At 45.6% G+C, this 19,061-nt stretch overlaps 2 protein-coding genes, 1 non-coding gene and 1 pseudogene across 3 annotated transcripts; all 4 read left to right on the top strand.

Annotated features, from left to right (window-relative positions):
- The first annotated feature begins 406 nt into the window (after positions 1 to 406).
- On the top strand, positions 407 to 2,049 carry LOC100845597 (aquaporin PIP1-5). The gene is made up of 3 exons (XM_003570391.2): positions 407 to 1,180; positions 1,276 to 1,416; positions 1,539 to 2,049. The coding sequence occupies exons 1-3, from the start codon at positions 548 to 550 to the stop codon at positions 1,632 to 1,634; spliced, it is 870 nt and encodes a 289-aa protein (XP_003570439.1). The 5' UTR covers positions 407 to 547; the 3' UTR covers positions 1,635 to 2,049.
- A 1,753-nt stretch (positions 2,050 to 3,802) lies between these two features.
- LOC112272103 lies at positions 3,803 to 3,958 on the top strand. Its single transcript, XR_002965799.1, has one exon. It is a non-coding gene; the product is annotated as a U1 spliceosomal RNA (small nuclear RNA).
- A 748-nt stretch (positions 3,959 to 4,706) lies between these two features.
- Positions 4,707 to 4,858, top strand: LOC112272114 (annotated as a pseudogene).
- A 7,666-nt stretch (positions 4,859 to 12,524) lies between these two features.
- Positions 12,525 to 18,224, top strand: LOC100844988. The gene is made up of 7 exons (XM_003570389.4): positions 12,525 to 13,764; positions 13,848 to 13,972; positions 15,769 to 16,371; positions 16,471 to 16,765; positions 17,033 to 17,198; positions 17,487 to 17,589; positions 17,703 to 18,224. The coding sequence occupies exons 1-7, from the start codon at positions 12,862 to 12,864 to the stop codon at positions 17,818 to 17,820; spliced, it is 2,313 nt and encodes a 770-aa protein (XP_003570437.1). The 5' UTR covers positions 12,525 to 12,861; the 3' UTR covers positions 17,821 to 18,224.
- Positions 18,225 to 19,061: the final 837 nt, after the last annotated feature.

The raw sequence follows: 19,061 nt of genomic DNA, 5'->3' as shown, positions 1-19,061 counted from the left end.
CAACAAATTAGAACCAAAAAGGGCACAACACAGCCCCTCAATGATAACAAATCATCTTATACAAAACCCTGCTAATCCTATCTTAACAAACCATTGTATTTGTATACACTAATCCCATCTTATCAAGTGCCTAGATTATTTGCAAACAACCACCGCCAAAACTATTCAATCCTCAAGCCCAAGGTCTGCTGCCACTCCATGCCATATGAGGGTGACAGACCACTAGTAAACAACAAAATCACAATTCAATTCATAGGTTAATAATTTAAGGCCGCTGCTAATTAAACAAAACCATACCCCCGGCCTCTCATCTCATCCACTAATCAAGAAGTGGCAGCAAAAAATAAAACAAAAAACCTTATCACTCCCATAAGTGATACTACTAGCATGAGAGAGACCAAAGCCCATGATAGCAGATAGAGCCCTGGCTATAAAAGCACTCCAGAGCCACTCCCTTTCCTCATCTCTCCCACCGATCACCTCCTCCTCGATCCCCCAATCAACCATCAAGAAAAGAAACTAGCTCGCCAAGCTTCGATCCACATCAATGGAGGGCAAGGAGGAGGACGTGCGCCTGGGCGCGAACCGCTACTCAGAGCGGCAGCCCATCGGCACCGCCGCACAAGGCGGGGACTCAGAGAAGGACTACAAGGAGCCCCCTCCGGCCCCAATCTTCGAGGCCGAGGAGCTCACCTCCTGGTCCTTCTACCGCGCCGGCATCGCCGAGTTCATCGCCACTTTCCTCTTCCTCTACATCAGCGTGCTGACGGTCATGGGCGTGAGCAGCTCCTCCTCCAAGTGCGGCACCGTGGGGATCCAGGGCATCGCCTGGAGCTTCGGCGGCATGATCTTCGTGCTCGTCTACTGCACGGCGGGCATCTCCGGCGGGCACATCAACCCGGCGGTCACCTTCGGGCTGTTCCTGGCCAGGAAGCTGTCGCTCACCCGGGCCGTGTTCTACATGGTCATGCAGTGCCTCGGCGCCATCTGCGGCGCCGGCGTCGTGAAAGGGTTCCAGACCGGGCTTTACATGGGGAAAGGCGGCGGCGCGAACTCCGTGGCTGTTGGGTATACCAAGGGCGATGGGCTTGGGGCGGAGATTGTGGGCACTTTTGTGCTCGTTTACACTGTGTTCTCGGCTACTGATGCTAAACGTAGCGCCAGAGACTCACATGTTCCGGTAAGTGTTTTTGGGGAAGAAGATGAGTCGATTTACTTTCGTTTCGTTTCGTTTCTTCCATGGGTTAAGGAATGATGGATGTAATATATGTGCAGATCTTGGCGCCGCTGCCGATCGGGTTCGCGGTGTTCCTGGTGCACCTGGCGACGATCCCCATCACCGGAACCGGGATCAACCCGGCGAGGAGCCTGGGTGCTGCCATCATCTACAACAGGAAGCAGGCGTGGGACGACCACGTAAGACCTCGAACTTTTTACTGATCTATGCTATGCATCTTTCTACTGATCGCTGCAAAGTCTATCTGGGTAAAATTAATCGATCTCACGAGTAATCTCTTGGTGTGTGTTTTGGTTTGCAGTGGATTTTCTGGGTGGGTCCGTTCATTGGAGCCGCGCTGGCTGCTATCTACCACGTGGTGGTGATCAGAGCCATCCCCTTCAAGAGCCGCGACTAATTAAATCAAATCAAATCAGTCAGTCAGTCAGTCGATCAGTCAGTTGTGTGGTGAATGGTGATCGTGCGCCTAGCTACGTGGATCATTTGGCGCGCTGTAATTATCTATCTATAATTATCGTCCGTCCTGCTCTGTTTGTCTTGAGTGTGTGTGCATGGGCACATGGTGCTTCTTAATGGCTGCACCTAGCTTTCTTCAGCTCTCCTTTTTTTTCAGAAGAAATGTGACACCTTCAGCTATATATGCATGTATAATCTGGAGGAGAATTTCACTACTTGTTCCCCCTGTTTTTCTTACCGTATGATGGAGTGCGAAATTACCATCAAAGCATGGATGTAAATTAAGGAAGGAACCCTCTATATATCGATCTATGAGAAGAATACATTTAGTAATATGTATGGATGATCATTCGTCAGATGTTGTTGATTGTTCACGCATGTCTCTGTACGTTCTTCATCCGTTTTAAATTTGACACAACTTACGGAAGATTCTTATGTCTTCATCAGTGAGATGATCACTGCTCATTGCTCAATCTAATTAATTAAGCCCTGCGCTTACCTATAGCTGCCACCGGATCGATGTGGTAAGAGTAGAATATGGAAACACTAACGGACGGTACATAAATATGTTATCCCGCTACATATCCTATGTATCCAATATCCATCATATGCTGCCTGCATACGGAATCAGCAAAATATATAATGTACTGTACCGATTGATTAATCAATTCAGTCATCCAGGAAAATGTAGCTAGTTTGTGACTGCATACCTAACGGCTCGGAATGCAATACAACAACGGTACGTGTCATGTCTCTATGCATATTTTACAACAAGATATAGATCGAGCGAGTTTCAAGATGAAGAAGCTAGCTAGATAGAGTAGAAGGCTGATCGTGACACGTAAATTAGGGTAGGGGCCGACATCATTCTTGCAATTTGGGGCGCGAAGGCCACGTCGACTGGAACACAGCCATGTGCATAGATGCTGCTCCGGCATCTAGCTAGGCTTCTGAATGCAATCAGTTTGGCCTTCATACCTTATTTGGAAGAAGGAGAAGAAGAAAGAAACAATTTGTTCTCATTGCAACAGTGGAGCTTTCCTGGGTTCTGGAGGAACTTAAGCAGTTTTTTCTGCGAAATTTCTGGACTACAGAATGGGCTCAGGAGGGCTATAGCTGCTCTGATTGCTAGTATGGTATACTCATGAATTCTGAACCTGGATTTGTTACTTTCTTTGCGAGATAATGAAATTAACTAACCAGTCCGAAATTCTTTAACGAGTTGCAAAATGAACGGTTTTGTCAACATGGAATCGTTTCGGTGGGAGGTCGCTGTCAGATGATGAGGGGCCGCGTGCCCCTGCTCCACTCGAGCTTGCTGGCTACACAGTGCTACTCCGTGTAGTAGATGCATGACACTCGGTGCATATCCAAGGGTGCTTTTGCTTAATCTGTCGCCACTCCTCCGGCTAGTGTATAAAAGGCCCGGGTCTACCGCTGCACATCACATCCAGCCTTCAAAGCAAAACAGTACGGAGTACTATATAACTCAAAAGGAAATTTTGTAAAGCTAAGAATGTATTTTCCTTTTTTTCGGACGGGGAGGCATCAGACACGTTATGTTTTAAATGAGATGATAATGTACATTTTGTAAGGCAACAAAAACCAAAAAGGTAAGGGGCAGCGTGATATAACCTTAGTTGATGTTTAATACAGGTTACTTGGTGTCAGAGAAAAAAAGAGGATGAGGGTGTATATTTTTTTTACAGAACAGACAACCTTTTAGAATGAGAGAACAATAGGACAAATAACTTGGTTCGTTTAAGGATCAATCACAGCAATTTGAGCCCCAGTATGAAAGCAGACTCCTCTAATCCCCATAACAAGCCCATTATAATCAGCCACTAGCCCATTACCAACGGGTGGGCTCTCGAGTAGAGTGCAAGCCTAACACGCACTTATTTCATGCGAGACATAAGAAACTCATGCCCATCTCCCGGTCCATATTGAGCCGGCCCAATAAAGTTATTATTAAATTTGTGAAATAATAGACTCCAGCTTGGAGACATTACTCAATGGACGGGAGGAATCAGTCCCACATAGAAATTTTGTGTCTTAGGGTAACCGGCAAGACGCATATAAAAGAGCAAGGTTGGCCAGCCGTGAAATTTACATATATCGGACGGGGGCTACGGGTGATCATGAAGGCCCATGCCCTGGATCAACGGCTCGCAACACTTGGCGAGATTGTTGGTCTACCATCTCCCCAATGGGAGAGTGGACGTCACAATTTTTGGTAGAGGGGGTCTGGCAATGGGGCCCCTGTCAAGTTTAAATCAACTTTTGAATGCGTGCGTGCCGACCGTCGCGGCCAGTCTGCGGGACATTTCCACGCCGGGCACTAAAGGACCTTCAGACGCCCATCATCTTATGGACCATTTGGTGCCACCGGAACAACGTGGTCTTCAACGGCGCGGCTCCTTCCGTTCAGAGGATGTTGTTATCGTCGTTGAAGAGTTTGGACGTTGGGAGAACGCCGGGCTCCTTAGGGGTAGGATTTCTCTGTCAGCCCTCGGGGCGAGTAGGTTGCCTACCGGCACATAGTTGTTTTTTTTCTCCTTTTGGCCACTTTGTGGCATTGCATTGCCATTTTTGGTGTTGTAGTAGCCATTTGGCTCTTATTCTCTAATCAATGATGCACCCGCTAGGTTGCATTCTTGAAAAAAAAAGATCAATCATGGCAATTTGAGCCCGAGTACGAAAGCAGACTCCTCTAATCCCATAACGAGCCCGTTATAATCAACCACTAGCCCATTACCAACAAGGTGGGCTCTCGAGTAGAGTGCAAACCTACCCCGCACTTATTTCATGCAGGACATAAGAAACTCACGCCCATCTGCCGGTATTGAGCCGGCCCGATAAAATTATTATTAATTCTTTGAAAAAAATAGACTCCGGACCGGATAGATTACTTAATTGACGGGCGGAATTAGTCCCACATCGAAAGTTTGCGTCTTAGGGTAACCGGCGAGACACATATAAAAGAGCAAGGTTGGGCAGCTGTGAAATTCACATATATCGGACGGGGGCTGCGGGTGATCATGAAAACACGTGCCCTGGATCAACGGCTCGCAGCACTTGCTGAGACTGTTGGTCTACCATCTCCCCAATGGGAGAGAGGACGTCACAATTTTCGGTAGAGGGGGTCCGGCAATGAGGCCCTTGCCAAGTTTAAATCAACTTTTAAAATTATATATTAATATATTTATTACATTAATTTGTTTGTAGTTTGTACCAAAAGAAGGATGGAATTGAAGCAATAGCATCCTACTGATGCTAGAAAAAAAGGCAACATTTTCTCCTCGGCCAAATCTTGTTGTTTTGTTATCCATCTTACAAGCAGAGCAAAAATTGCATGGTGTCCGCATAGTATAATGTTGAGACCAATTCCAAAAGGATGTCAAAATGACCTTATTTTTCATTTAATTCCTTCTGCAAAAAAGAAGGTGAATTTGATCGCGTCATTTTGCTTTGTACTTTGACGATACGGACAAAACGACGGACCTATGTCACTAGCATGTGGCACATAAGACGAGGAAAGGAAAACCTCAACCAATGTGATTCCGTAGTTACAAGTGTCGAGTGGTAGCACAGCAAGCGAACCGCGGGAGTAGCTTCGAACATCAGCAGAGCTAAATGAAATTAAGTGGTAACATGCACTGTCGCACCTTGGCACGCACGCAGAAACATGGAATTTGGTAATCACTGCGATCAATTCATCAATCGAGTTGGTAATGACACGACTCACTTATACACCTACAGGAGATGCATGCCACTCATTGTCTCACTCACTGCGTATCTTCCCGTGCTTTTTGCTTAACTTGGCTGGCGCCACTCCTCATGCTGGTGTATAAAAAGGCCCCAGTACATCACATCTGAGTCCAAAGCATATACGGCGAGGAATCATAAAGTTTTGAAAAGAGAGGTTATTTTTTTCGGGTTCATTTGTTTTCGGAAAAAGGAAAAGAAAAAAAAACACGGCGGAATGAGAATGTATCACTGATAGCCACATTGGAGGCCCTCAAGTGAAAGAGGCCCATCTGTCGACCGCGATTTGAGCCCAAGTATAACAGCAGGCTTATTGTACTCGATTGTGAGCCCATAAGCATCTGTTGGGCTCTCGATTTCAGTTTCCACGGCACCTCGAATCCGGCCTATCCATTAATCCCCCGCACCCCTCAAAAAAAAATCCACTAATCCCCCGCGAGCGTGACAAGGTTAATTTTAGTCTGACATCGGGCGCTTGCATCTCCACGACCCAGAAAGACCCATATACCAGAAGCTGGCTTGGCAGCCGTGAAAGGAACCAAGGATGGACTAGACTGAAACATATAGCAGTAGTAGCACTCGACCAGTACCTAGGAAAGGTTGCAGCATTTTCTCCGTTGTCTTATGGGTGTCCATTTTTTGGCCAGCAAATTATCTCTTCCCATGGCACGGGCACATGCTTTGTCCTCCGTCGTACCCATCATTTTAATTCCAAGTAAGTATGATCAGCGCATGCATTCCGTACCTCACATCAATTGCTCCGTCAAATCAACCATTATTCGTGGCGTGGCATGGCATGCCTCTCATAAAGGAAATTAAAGGAAATGGAGATCTATATATATGATGCATCTTATTCAAGGATTCAGCGAAATTGATTAGAGGCGTGCTTAAAAGTTCTTGGCCTTCCTTTGATCGGATGCAACATCACTGTTGCCAACTCCACGTGGTTTTCAGGCGTTATCACTTCACTATTACGGAAAAATGTGACTTTATTCCTTCATACTCCATCGTCTCCGAACTCCGATCCATTTGACTATGTACTTTCCTCTTTAATTAACATGTAATCTTTCCTTCACCCACCTGTATATACTGTACTGGTGCTATATATAGCGGCGGCGTATGTAGCATATTTTATTTATTTCAAAATAAGTTCAGAACATATATAGTACTTGCAAGCTAATGATGATCAAGTCTCTCTCCCGCAAAAAATAAACTGATGATCAGGTCAATAAGTACTTGCTAGTACAGATAGGGATTAATTAGCTAGAAGGATATAACACTCTTGTCATGATCCTGCCACTTGCCAAGCATGGTTTGGTCCATCGATCCAGCGTAGATAGACATCACAAAAAGGTACACCGCATCATCTCGCTTTGCTGAAAAGGCTTGAGGGCATTATGGTCCAAGAAAGGAACCATTTCATTATCTACTCTCTCTCTCTACCCCTCTCTCTCTGGAGAAGACAAAAGAGAAGCAGGCCGAATTAGCCCACACCTTTCATTAGTGCTCATGATTCATCTGGCCGGGGGTGAGTCTAAGCAAGCAAGAAGATTTTGGACAGGTGTCTTTTTGGTCAGCATTATTTAATTAGATCGATCTTCCACATGAGGAGCTCTTTTTTTATGCATATCTTGTGCAGCCATGAATTCTCCGGCATAAAGCAATGTCTATGTCCCCTCTGATTGTTTTCTGCTACCAGACTTGTTCTGTCGCTGCTTATTCTATTGATAAAAGAAGCTGAAGAAAATTATATTTAAAAATTAGAAAGAAAAAATACAGAAACTTGTGTAGCTAGGGAACTGTCGGAGAAACTGCGATTACATCATTTCAAAATTTCTGATTCCTCACAAGATAAATCAGAATTTTGCACGCTTCTGCATGCATCTGTCGGTGCAACAAAGATGTCCGTGTATAGATACGACCCAGGGAAACTAAAGGGATTTGCTAGAAAAAAAGGTTAGGATATTCAGAGAACAGGTTCGATCTGTATCTGCACGACATTGACGTGTGGTGTTATTAGCCAGCAGACGAAAATGCTTCCAAGTTTGGGATTTTTATGACGAGGAGACTTGGATCAGCGGTACGGCCTGCCTGATCACAACAGGACAACATATTAATTAACTCAACCGCAGCTTTTTGTTTGTTTATTTCTTTGGCGATCGGCGACCAAATCTCTCGTGGTTTTCGACATGTGTGTATATAAAAAGATTATGGGTATACGTGGAGCTAGATACTGTTGGATACAGTAGGAACTATAACAATTATTTGAAGTTATCATCATCACACGCAGTCCTTGAAGTGTTCGCTTGCATGAAAAACAAAAAAATTTCTACGAGATGTGCGGAAGAAACCCAAAAACATATCTAGTAGATGTAAGTAACGAGAGGGATAATGAGCATCATATCATCGTAGACCACAAAGCGTTACGATCACAGGATCGTTGTTGGCGTAGTGGAACTTTTGACGAGATCAATCTCAATGCAGAAAACGACGGCACCTCCTTGGTATCCACACGTTCAGCTTCACGGCGTCTCCTCCTTCTTAATCCAGTAAGCGAGGGGAAGAGGTCGATGAGATTCCAGCAGCACGACGGCGTGGTGTAGGCTATGGTGGAGTTCTCCACGGGCAGGGCTTCACCGTGCGCGTGAGAGGAGGAGGTCAGGGAGAGCAGGGGCATCCAAGGGGCAGCCCCTCCCCTCCTTATATAGGGGAGGAGGTCGACGGCAAGGCAGGTAAGAGAGATAATCTCATCTTTCCTTTCTTGCCTCTTAAGAAATAGGAATTTGATCACATAGGGATCAATTCCCTAATTCAGTTTTTTCCTTTCCTTTACTAGAGGTGGCCGGCCAAGGGATCCCGGAAAGGAGTCCCGGGAGGACTCCCTCCCCATGAGCTCCCCTCCCCGCGTACGGTTCTCCACCGTACGGTGGAGTTGTTCCTCCCCTTTTCCCCTAATGGGCTTAGGAGATAACTAATTAGATTGCTCTAATTAATTACTCTAAAGGCCCAATTAAATTCTCAGGAATATTCTGAAACATTCCAGAACCTTTTGAGAACTTCCGGAACCTTCTAGAACATTCCCGGTCCATACCGGAAAATATCCCGAACTTTTTCAAAACAGCTTTCCCATATATAATTCTTTATCTCCGGACCCTTTTGAAGCTCCTCGTGATGTCCTGGATCCCATCCTGGACTTCAAATCAATATTCGATATCACCATCTATTATCTCATCGTACCCTAGCGACATTAAGCGTTAAGTGTGTGACCCTACGGGTTCGAGAACATGCGGACATGACCGAGACACCTCTCTGATCAATAGCCAAAAGCGGGACCTGGATGTTCATAATGGTTCCCACATATTCTACGAAGATCTCACCGGTTGAACCACGATGTCGAGGATTCAATTAATCCGGTATCCAATTCCCTTTGTCTCGCGATATATTGCTTACCCGAGATTTGATCGTCGGTATCACCATACCTAGTTCAATCTCGTTACCGGCAAGTTCTCTTTACTCGTACCGCGACATAATATCCCCGTGACTAAACACATTAGTCACATGCTTGCAAGCTCATTAGGATGTTATATTACCGAGAGGGCCCAGAGATATTTCTCCGTCACATGGAGTGACAAATCCCAGTCTTGATCCATACAACCCAACAAGCACCTTCCGAGATACCTGAAGAAATCTTTATGATCACCCAGTTACGAGATGACGGTTGATGTCCACAAAGTATTCTTCCGGTACTAGGGAGTGGCATGATCTCATGGTCTAAGGAAATGATACTTGACATAATGAAAGCATTAGCAAATTAAACTTAAGTGACACGATCAAAAGCTATGCTTAGGTTTGGGTCTGTCCATCACATCATTCTTCTAATGATATGACCTCGTTAATAAATGACAACACTTGTCTATGGTTAGGAAACCTTAACCATCTTTTAATCAACGAGCTAATCTAGTAGAGGCGTATTAGGGACACGATATTTGTTTATTTATCCACACGTGTATTTAGTTTCCTGTCAATACAATTATAGCATGGATAATAAACATTTATCAAGAACAAGGAAATATGATAATAACAAATTTATTATTGCCTCTAGGGCATATTTCCAACGGTCTTGAGCCCGGACTTCTGCATGCGGTAGTTTGCGTATGACTATTTTGTCCATGAGGAAATACAAATGAAAATTGACAGGCCGTGCAAGCAAATTAAAGGAATGGATTAAGGCCGAATGCCTAAAGGAGGGGACAAATTAATGTTAATCTTTTTTTTGGGTAAATTAATTAATGTTAATCAATTTGGAAAGGCAGAATTGCGTATCCAAAAAACAAGAAGAGATGAGGGGACAAATTATCTGTATATCTGTATCGATCTGACGTGTATCGCGCAATGCCGTACTGCTTAGCTAGACGGCGATTGCAATGCCGGCATGCCGCTCAATAATCATGCTGTAACAGCAGTTTAGAGGACTCGCCGCTGTCTAATTATATGTCGAGACAAGTACGTGCAAAAGAGATGGAGAAGACAAGGCCTGTGTACAAATAAAGAGTAGACAGTTCCTGCAACAAACATTTCTAGCGGTTGCACCTCATCAGCTGAAAACGCCCACTTCAACCCACTCCAACAACAAAAAGCAACAAATTTCCTCCTCCTTTTGGTCGGCGATGATGTTTAAGCTAATCCAGATCAAGAGTCTCGCAAACTTAATCACCTTTTTTTGTAGTAATAAGCAAAAGATGCAGGATGATGACCTGTCAAAAAAGAAGAAGCAAAGATGCAGGAGCAGGACAGAAGAAATAAACGAGATTTTATTTTATTTTATTTTATTTTGACTTCGTGTGGTGGAGATTATGCATGCAGATCCTGGACGGAAATAATATCAGCTGGCAGGAACAAGAGAGACAAATCCCACGTGTCAGACTGAGCCCTACAGGTGGACCTCCCCCTGATGTGACGTCATGGAAAGCAGCTTGCTTGGCGTGCGTACGTTCGCGCGTTCCCGTTAGGTGGCTGTTGGAAGCTCTGCACGGTTGAACGCCGCACCGATATCCAGAGTTTTGAGGCCCGGGACATTTTGTCTGCAGCCACTGCAAAGTGGGCCCTCACTGCCGCCTGTCTTATTACGCCATGAGATGAGCTTGAGCACCGTCCCGTTGAAAAATTCCTGTCTTCTCCTCCGCTTCATCGACACAACCATGGTTGTAACCGTTTAACATGTCTCACCTTACGCCGCGTTTGCCATTACGGTTGAATTATAATCATTCTGTGTTTTTTCACCCGCTTTCTACTTTTTTTATATTTGGCTAACCAACTTTTTTTTATTTTCATGTAAATTTTTTCACAATAGATTATAAAATTAGTTCATCACAGCACAGTCCAGCAATGCCAAACAGGGCTTTAGTATCTCATCATTTATCCGTAGAAAAAGACTATCATGATTTATGTGATCTACGTCTTGATCCTACTTAAATTGCGACAGTAAATGTAACCTTTTTTAGAACATGGTTTTCTCATTTCATTACTACGATGTAAGACCATGAAGAAAAAAAATGTGTTGGATGCATTAATGAAAATCAGTCCTTCCTATTCTGGGTCAAAAATGATCGGCGTTGTGTAAAATCGAAAAAAACATGCAAAAGACTCGAGGATAACTAGAGCTAGGCATGTACGGCTCAATCGGCATACCGGTCGGGCTTAGGCTTATAGGAAAGTAATATTACCAAAATCATTGTGTGTCCCATAAATGATTGATTTGCTTTTTTTTTAATACAAGAGGTGTTAATTCAAACCTCGGGTGAGGCCGAGTTCGGGCTTGATGTTTGGTTGCCGGACTTTACGAAGCCCGGCCCAAGGTATGCAAATGTATAAAGGGCTACACATTGTCGTGCTTTGCTGAGGAAGGCACCTAAAGCGACTTAAGGTTTACTAATTGGAAGACGCATGTTGAACTCTCTCGATCATCCCGTGCTCACATTGACACTATGGACTATTCATAACAATTGTTCCATCAATCTATTAGTCCTAGGTCGACCATGATCTTCGTCCTACCGGATACTGTGTGTGATTAAGAAATACTAGAGCATAACCAAGGGTTGAGGCTCACACACATTCATGCTTGCCCAACACCAATATGCCCAAAATAGACAACCCACGTGCAATTCATGGGCAAAACTTTGAGATACAAAAAGAGCTACCATGGTATGTTTTGCAACATCTCACGATTTTGCGGGCGTTGAAGCATTTATTTTCTAAATGGGATACTAAATAGCAATACAGAAAATCAGCGACAAATCACTCATACTGCTACTTATAGAACATGAGATGTAAACAACTCACTGCAATTACGTGTGAGATTAAAGATACGAAATACAAGTGTCGCAGGTTTGTGTCATAGTCTGTCAAATTTAAGACAGTGTCCACTGATTTCTTTACTGGCACTACATGGAATCTAGATTGTGAAATTAAGGAAATTCAAGAAGCGAGATCCGTCGGATGTGTGCTCATGATCAAAAAGATACAAAGTGAGTTGTCGACGTCATACTTTCTTACTATTTCAAGATCGTAGCCTGGCAATACATGTACCCGTATGCAAGTTCACAAAGATACGAACCGAGTTGTCACGGTCTGTATTGTCGTCTCCTACGATTTTCATACCCTATCTAGACAAATTCAATACAATACCACGCGGGATCGTGATCTCGAGAATTAACCATTCGTATCTTGCATTCATAAAACCACGATCCTGCCAGCACGAAGATACGTAAATATGGATCTGCACAGCCTTATACACAATCCCGCCAGCACAGAGATACGTAAATACCGATCTCGGCAGCCCTATATAAAAGCCAACATACGAAGCAACAGCACAAGCACAAACACAGCTTCTCCTAGAATCACAAAACCAAAAACCAAAGCCAAATTGCAAAATAAAAAAGTAGGTGGTGGTGCAAGCAGCGTGTGTGGCCGTATCAAAAATAGCTACACCTTTCGCCATCCACTCGCCTCCTTCGCCTCGCCGAGCTCCCATCCCACCCAAACAAAGAGGAAAGGCAAGGAAGAGAAGAAGGGAAAAAGAAAAAAAAAACTCCAATAATAAATCGCCGCTTCTTCTTCCTCTCCGTCTTCCTTGTTCTTCTCTCCTTTCTCCCCGCGACTTGCGTCTCCTCCTCACCATCCATCCAATCCATTCCCCCCACCTTCCTCTTTCTCTCCCCCTCCTGCCAAAAATCACCGTCGCAATCGCTCCCAAATGCGTCCTCCTCGCGCCCCCAACCACGCCCTAATCCCCAATCCGCCTCCCGCGCCGCCGCATTAGCGCCCATTTCCGCCGCTGGAGTTGATTCAGGCTAGCTTTTGGTGCTTCTTCTAGGGTTAGGGTTAGCGTTAGGTTGCTGGAAATGGAGGAGTACCACCACCGCATGGGCGCCGCGGCGGCCGACTTCCGCCGCGACCTCGAGGACCTCGTCTGCGACCACCTGGGCGGATGCTACTCCCCGCCGCCGTCGTCGTCGTCGTCCTCGTGCTCCGTTGCTGTGGGCGGTGGAGGTGGAGGGGGAGGAGCGGGAGGCGCTGCGGCGCATGAGGCGGACGAGGCGGAGTCGTCCGCCGCGCGGCGGCGGAGGCGGGAGTCGCGCCTGCTCAGCCGGTGGGTTGCTCGCCAGGCCGAGGAGGTGCTGTCGTCCATGGAGCGCGAGGTGGAGCGTCGCAACCGCGAGGCCGAGCTCCTCGCAATCACGCGGCTCCACCCGGTCTCCACCCTCGACCCCTCGGCGTTCCTCCTGTCATCGCCCACCACGCCGCCGCCCCCGCGGCCGCAGGTGCCCTCGCCTGCCGCGCCGTCCTCCTTGCTCCAGATGTGGCGCGAGCTCGAGCACCGCCGCACCGACGCCGGCCAGCCGTTCGACCGGGAGCCTTCCCCGAATACCCCTGACCGTCACCGGGAGCGCGTGCGTCAGATCGCCCGCCGCCTCACGACGTCCACGGATAGTCCAACGGCTGCGGCAGCAACAGCCACAGGGGAGTGGCTTGGCGAGACTGAGAGGCAGAGGGTCAGGCTCGTTAGGGAGTGGGTACAGATGGCCAGTCAGCCGCGTGACTCCCGTGCAGGCTCGCGCAGGGAGGAGATGGGTGGTGCTGTTGCTGAGAGGGAGAGGCGAGCTGAGCCTCCTCGGCTGCGTGGCCGACAGGCGCGGATGGATGTCATCACTCGGATGGCCCGGGAGCGTCAGCGCGAGCTGCAGGGGCTATCAGGGTACCACATTGTATCACAGTTCCCGCAACGCAGCCGCAGCCGCATTCAGGTGGGAATCTCATTGTGTTGCATGAGATGAATCAGTTATCTGCTACATCGAGTGCGATGGTCTGAGAAATGTGTTGTTTGCAGGGATTGCTCAGGGTAAGGTTCTTGAGGAATGCGGTGCTTCCGGTTGAGGAGGAGGAGCGTCTACCATCTGTGGCAGCGAGGGAGCTCGGGCAGTTGAGGCAGAGCCATCGTGTGTCCACATTGAGGTTAGCAGACATTGCAATTGCAACTCACAGTGGCAATAGTAGCTATATTTTGGTTGGTATTTTTCCTACAGAATGCAAGTATGCCGCCTGTCGCCCATTCTAACCTTTTAGTGCAACATAACTCTTTGTTTGATGGTTCTCTTCCACCATCATGTCACGACTAAGAAGGAATGTTGGGAAACTAGTGTAGGAAATTTGGAAGAGATACTGGTTGCTAGTTGCTACACTCTTCTATTATGTAGCCTATGCCCTACATGCATAAGCTAATGTGTGTGTGCGCGCGTGGTCCCTCCGTATTGTTGGGTGTCTCAATATTATATGGTATATACATTCTTTAGGTTATCAGCACATTGCTCATTTGACGCACTGCTCCATGTTGTCCTGAGCTGCAGTGATACAGATGTATGAGCATATGGGCATAAAGCTGCCATTTTTAACGTCATAGTGATAAATACCTATTCACCTGAATGTAGAGTTTTCTACTGCAAAATGGGGAAGAGATATTTATGCCTGTTTTCTGGTTTGGAAGATGATCCCTGTTGTTCATCCTATCACATGTCTTAGCATATTTTAAAGAATACTTGCATATACAACCTGGTGACAAGGATAGTATCTGTACATTTAATATTTTCAATCACTTTTGGACTCGTAGATTTCCTTGTGAAACTGTTAACTGTTGCTTATACATGTTAAACCGTAGCTTGGTTTCGCAATTTTGAATTTATGAAGTGGCCCTGGAAGTGTTGAAGTACGGCACATAAATCTTATTTTCCTGAGGTGAAGTATCTGTCCCATAATTCCATTCTATGCACGGAGTATTGAGTATTGGGCTATAGCTTTACTTTGTTGGAAGGGGTAAATCCTTAAAGGCCTAGTTATGATTGTGCTATTGTTGTGTTGGGGACTTTAGAGTTTAGTGCATCTGCTAGGTTTGTGAGTTTTGTCTGACAATCATGCTCAGCAGGCAGGAGGAGGAACATGCCACCATCAATTCTGTTATCTTTACAAGTGTAATGGATGTCCTGCTTTACAAGTGTACTTGATAACTATGGAAGTCGTAAAAATAGTAAAACAACATATTGTTTTTAGCTTTCCTCTTATTTACTGAATGTCATTCATGTAAATGACCATACCAGTTTATTATTTTCAAAGATAGATTCTAGAAGCTTATGGGTGTGGGTTGCGATTACTTTAGCAGGCCAATGTTGTTAAATCAGGTGATTCCTGTCTGCTTTCATAGTATTATTGAACTAAATTCCTTTTATTATCTGGAGGGTTCAAAAAAATTATAATCTGAAGGACTGGCCTGAAACCACTTCTGAAACTAGACCAACCATTGAGAAATTTTCCGCATTGGAAAATTACAGGTAAGGCTCCCGGTGCCACCGTGCCAGTGCTAATTATGCTGGTCCTGCCATAACTCTCCATTCTTGCACTACACGTTATAGATTTGTTCACCTACCATATTTGTCCTAATTAGTACCGTGAAATGTTATTAATGATATTGACTAGCATATGATGGAAGTTATGGTCTTGAACTGAATCTACCTGCTGTATGTTTCCTTCTTCTAGTAATGTTTGTGATACCAACTATTTGCTGGTACTGTGCCTGCTCATGCAGTTTTATCTTCGGCACAATTGTACCAACCTCTGTGTTTTGCTGTAGCGCTCCTGTTTCTCAGAGTACTTACAAGTGACAATTTGAATTGCCTTTTTACTTGCAAGTGACAAATATCTAGAGAGTTTAAGATTTTCTTACAAGCTAATGAACATGTGACTGAACATATTTCTTTCAGATTAGAGAGTGCTGTAAGTAGTCAAGATGTGAGCCAGTCTGATGCTCCTGTGGTCGAAAGTGTTGGATTACTAGATAATGATGAAACTCAAGGGGAGGCTGACGTCAGGGACTTTGCTGATAGTGAGGATACAGCCCAAACTATGCTTGAGAATGTGGGTTTACCAGAGGACAATGCAGATGATGCTGAAGTGGAGTCACCATCTATAGCATTGGGTGATATGGTTGAGATGCAAGTATCTCAAGGTGATAATGAGCTGCAAGATGAGACTGAAGGTGACACAAGATTCTGGCAGCCATCTTTGGATGTCAGGCTTGATAGGTGGCCTGATGAAACTGCAGAGGCCGCTGACAGAAACTGGGAAGATAATGCAGAGGAGGTGCACAGTGAAGTTCTGGAGGATGATGACAGGGAGAATGGACATCTCCAAGAGGAGCATGATGGGTGGCACGATGATGAGTCTCATGGTACCGAGGAGAACTGGCAAGATGATTACCAAGATTCTGCACTTGACACAGTCCCCATTGTTAGAACTGAAAGTAGGTTCATTCCACCTGATGATGACAATGTGTACAGCATGGAACTGAGGGAATTACTTAGCAGGTATTTTGACTTCAGCGCAGAAATTTCTTCGAAATGTTATCTTTGTTGACTCTTTTGTCTTGTCATAATTCTTAAGCTATTTCAAACTTGTTCTGGCAGGCGAAGTGTCTCCAATCTTCTTAGTAATGGTTTTGGTGAAAGTTTGGAGCAATTAATAAGGTCATATGTGCAACGACGTGGTCCCCTCAATTGGAACCTTGATACAGCCATGCCGACTGCGAATGCACCAAACGATAACCAAGAGCAAGCAAGGAATGTTCAAACTCGGCAATTCCAAGCTCCTGTAAACAGACCTGCCCTCATTATTCCTCCCCCTCCTTTGCCACCGCGACAGCCACTATGGCACAGAGATTTGCGCCATAACAACTGGAGCAGCAGACACAGAGTGCATCAAGTACGTTAGCTTCCGCCTAATGTTCTCTTCTATAAAATGGAATTCTAGTTTCTGCTGTTTTCGTTTTACCATGTTTCCCCAATCTGTCGATCCAACTATAGATTTATGTTTTCCTCAAGTGTTCTGTGTAAAAAGTATTTTTTTTTGCCATGCCATGACTCAGTGGATATAGGTGTTCTAAAAATCATGTGGTGTGGTTATCTTGTTCCTCTTACTTAAACCATATTTGTATTCATGCCATGACTCACTTGTTCTGTATTTTTGCAGGAATTGGATGCTATTAATGATCTGAAAGCTGACATGGGTAGACTTCAACAAGGGATGAGCAACATGCAAAGGATGCTGGAGGCGTGCATGGACATGCAACTGGAATTGCAACGTTCAGTAAGACAAGAAGTATCAGCAGCTTTGAATCGATTTCCGGGACCTGAAGGTTGTATTCCTGTTTCCCCTTGTGAAATATTAGGATAGTGATGGCATTTATTTATGCTGTTGTCTCTTATATAAAGATATTCTACACCAAAAACAAGGGCTGATAGGGGACACACCCTTGAAAATTCTTTTACGTGTATGTTTCCCTAGTTTCAGATAATTATGATATTGATAGACATTAGCATGTTTTCTGGTTGGTCATGTTTCCGTATTTCGCATACGATTCTTCTGTTGCATAAATCATACATCATCTGAATCACTCAAAGAGTTGTTTCCTTTTGTTTTTCAGGGCATGCGCTGGATCCAGCAGATGACGGGTCAAAATGGGATCAAGTGAGGAAAGGAACCTGCTGTGTATGCTGCGACACACAAATTGACTCTCTCCTCTACAGGTTAGCTCACACTTAGCGCCTCAGGTTTTTATGAGTAGCCAAACATATCTTGTGTGTAGTTTTTAAACCACTTTGGCCTGACTTGTTTAAACTGTCATGATGACTGGCGGCAGATGCGGGCACATGTGTACTTGCTCAAAATGTGCAAATGAGCTGGTGCGAAGTGGCGGCAAATGCCCGCTATGCCGGGCACTGATCGTGGAGGTGGTCCGTGCATATGCGGTACTGTAAATTTGTGGAAAAAAACGACAGGGAAATAAGCAAAAGTTTTGCTGCAGGAAGCTTCTTGAGAAAATGAAAAAAAAGAAAGAAAGAGATAGAGCTCTGCTTCTTCTTCTTTAGAGCCCCTTTTGTCTTCTTCAGCCCCTTGTTCCTCTTCTTGTGTATCTACAGGTTCTACAGATATCTGTTGCCTTTGTTGTTGGGGGCGCAGCAAAGGGCGGCGCGTGCGTGCGTGGTGTCATTGATTGTTGAAAGAGTTTTCGGTGGGTAGTAGGCCAGGATGGGGTTGTTGGAAGGAAAAGTATCCCAAACCCAATGTAAACTTCTTTCACTGTATTTATGTCCTCAACAACAGAACATGTACAAGAGATACTCTCCCAAATGATATACTAGATCCTTAATCCTTGACTCAACTGGTCTCTGGTGTCTTAAACTAGTGTTGAGTCTGTTTTTTTAATCTTAGTGTTGAGTTTTGTTGGCACTGTCACATGAGCGATTTTTCTATCAAGCGTCAACACCCTGGTTTTTTTTAGCAAAGGCCAACAGGCCGCTTTATTGATTACTGAAGGGTTGCATCTTCAACAATTGTGATCTTTGGTGACTTCATTAACATCATCATGCGAACAGGATGCTACTGGAGAGACTAGAAGTTTGGTTTCGCGCCCAGAGTTACCACACAGCTTGTCTGAAACAGCTAGCTACGCTAGAGTTTGGTTGGATGTTTCTTACCTTGATGACGTCACACCTGTCATGTTTTTTTTTTAGGGAAAGTCACACCTGTCATGTTGTTTCGATCCTTGGGGAAATGGAAATCAAATCGTCTCGACCGGCAAAAAATAAAATGTTGCATGCAAAAAAAAATTGACCTTGTATTCAACCAAACACAACACAAGAGGTTTCTGCTGTCAAAGACGGACACAGTTGGACGCTTGGACTGTGTCGGCACCGACGATGGAGCGGCCGCCCGCCGCCCGCCTACGTGTGACTCACGCGGCAGACGCGTGCGCTGGCGCCTCGTCCTCCCGTTGCTGCTGCCGCTGGGAATTGGCAGCATCAGCAGGAGCAGCGGCAGGCGGCGGCGGCGGCTTGAGGCCGAGGTGGCATCGGCAGAGCGGGCATGAGGCGTGGCCGGCGGCGGCGGCGAGGAGGAGCCAGCGGTCGATGCAGGGCGGGTGGAAGACGTGGCCGCACGCCGGGATGGCCTTGACCCGCTCGTCCGCGCGCAGCTCCCCGAGGCACACCGCGCACAC

The sequence above is a fragment of the Brachypodium distachyon genome, chromosome 3, assembly GCF_000005505.3.
Source record: "Brachypodium distachyon strain Bd21 chromosome 3, Brachypodium_distachyon_v3.0, whole genome shotgun sequence".
Taxonomy (NCBI): domain Eukaryota; kingdom Viridiplantae; phylum Streptophyta; class Magnoliopsida; order Poales; family Poaceae; genus Brachypodium; species Brachypodium distachyon.
Note: the sequence above shows the minus strand (reverse complement) of the source record. Positions and strands in the feature narration are given on the sequence as shown.

Excerpts from the sequence above, each read along its gene's own strand:
- LOC100844988 (XM_003570389.4), top strand. The coding sequence starts at position 12,862 with ATGGAGGAGTACCACCACCGCATGGGCGCCGCGGCGGCCGACTTCCGC. Across the intron at positions 13,765-13,847 it reads GCAGCCGCAGCCGCATTCAG|GGATTGCTCAGGGTAAGGTT; the intron begins GTGGGAATCTCA and ends TGTTGTTTGCAG. Across the intron at positions 16,766-17,032 it reads GCAGACACAGAGTGCATCAA|GAATTGGATGCTATTAATGA; the intron begins GTACGTTAGCTT and ends GTATTTTTGCAG.
- LOC100845597 (XM_003570391.2), top strand. The coding sequence starts at position 548 with ATGGAGGGCAAGGAGGAGGACGTGCGCCTGGGCGCGAACCGCTACTCA. Across the intron at positions 1,181-1,275 it reads CCAGAGACTCACATGTTCCG|ATCTTGGCGCCGCTGCCGAT; the intron begins GTAAGTGTTTTT and ends ATATATGTGCAG. Across the intron at positions 1,417-1,538 it reads AGCAGGCGTGGGACGACCAC|TGGATTTTCTGGGTGGGTCC; the intron begins GTAAGACCTCGA and ends TTTGGTTTGCAG.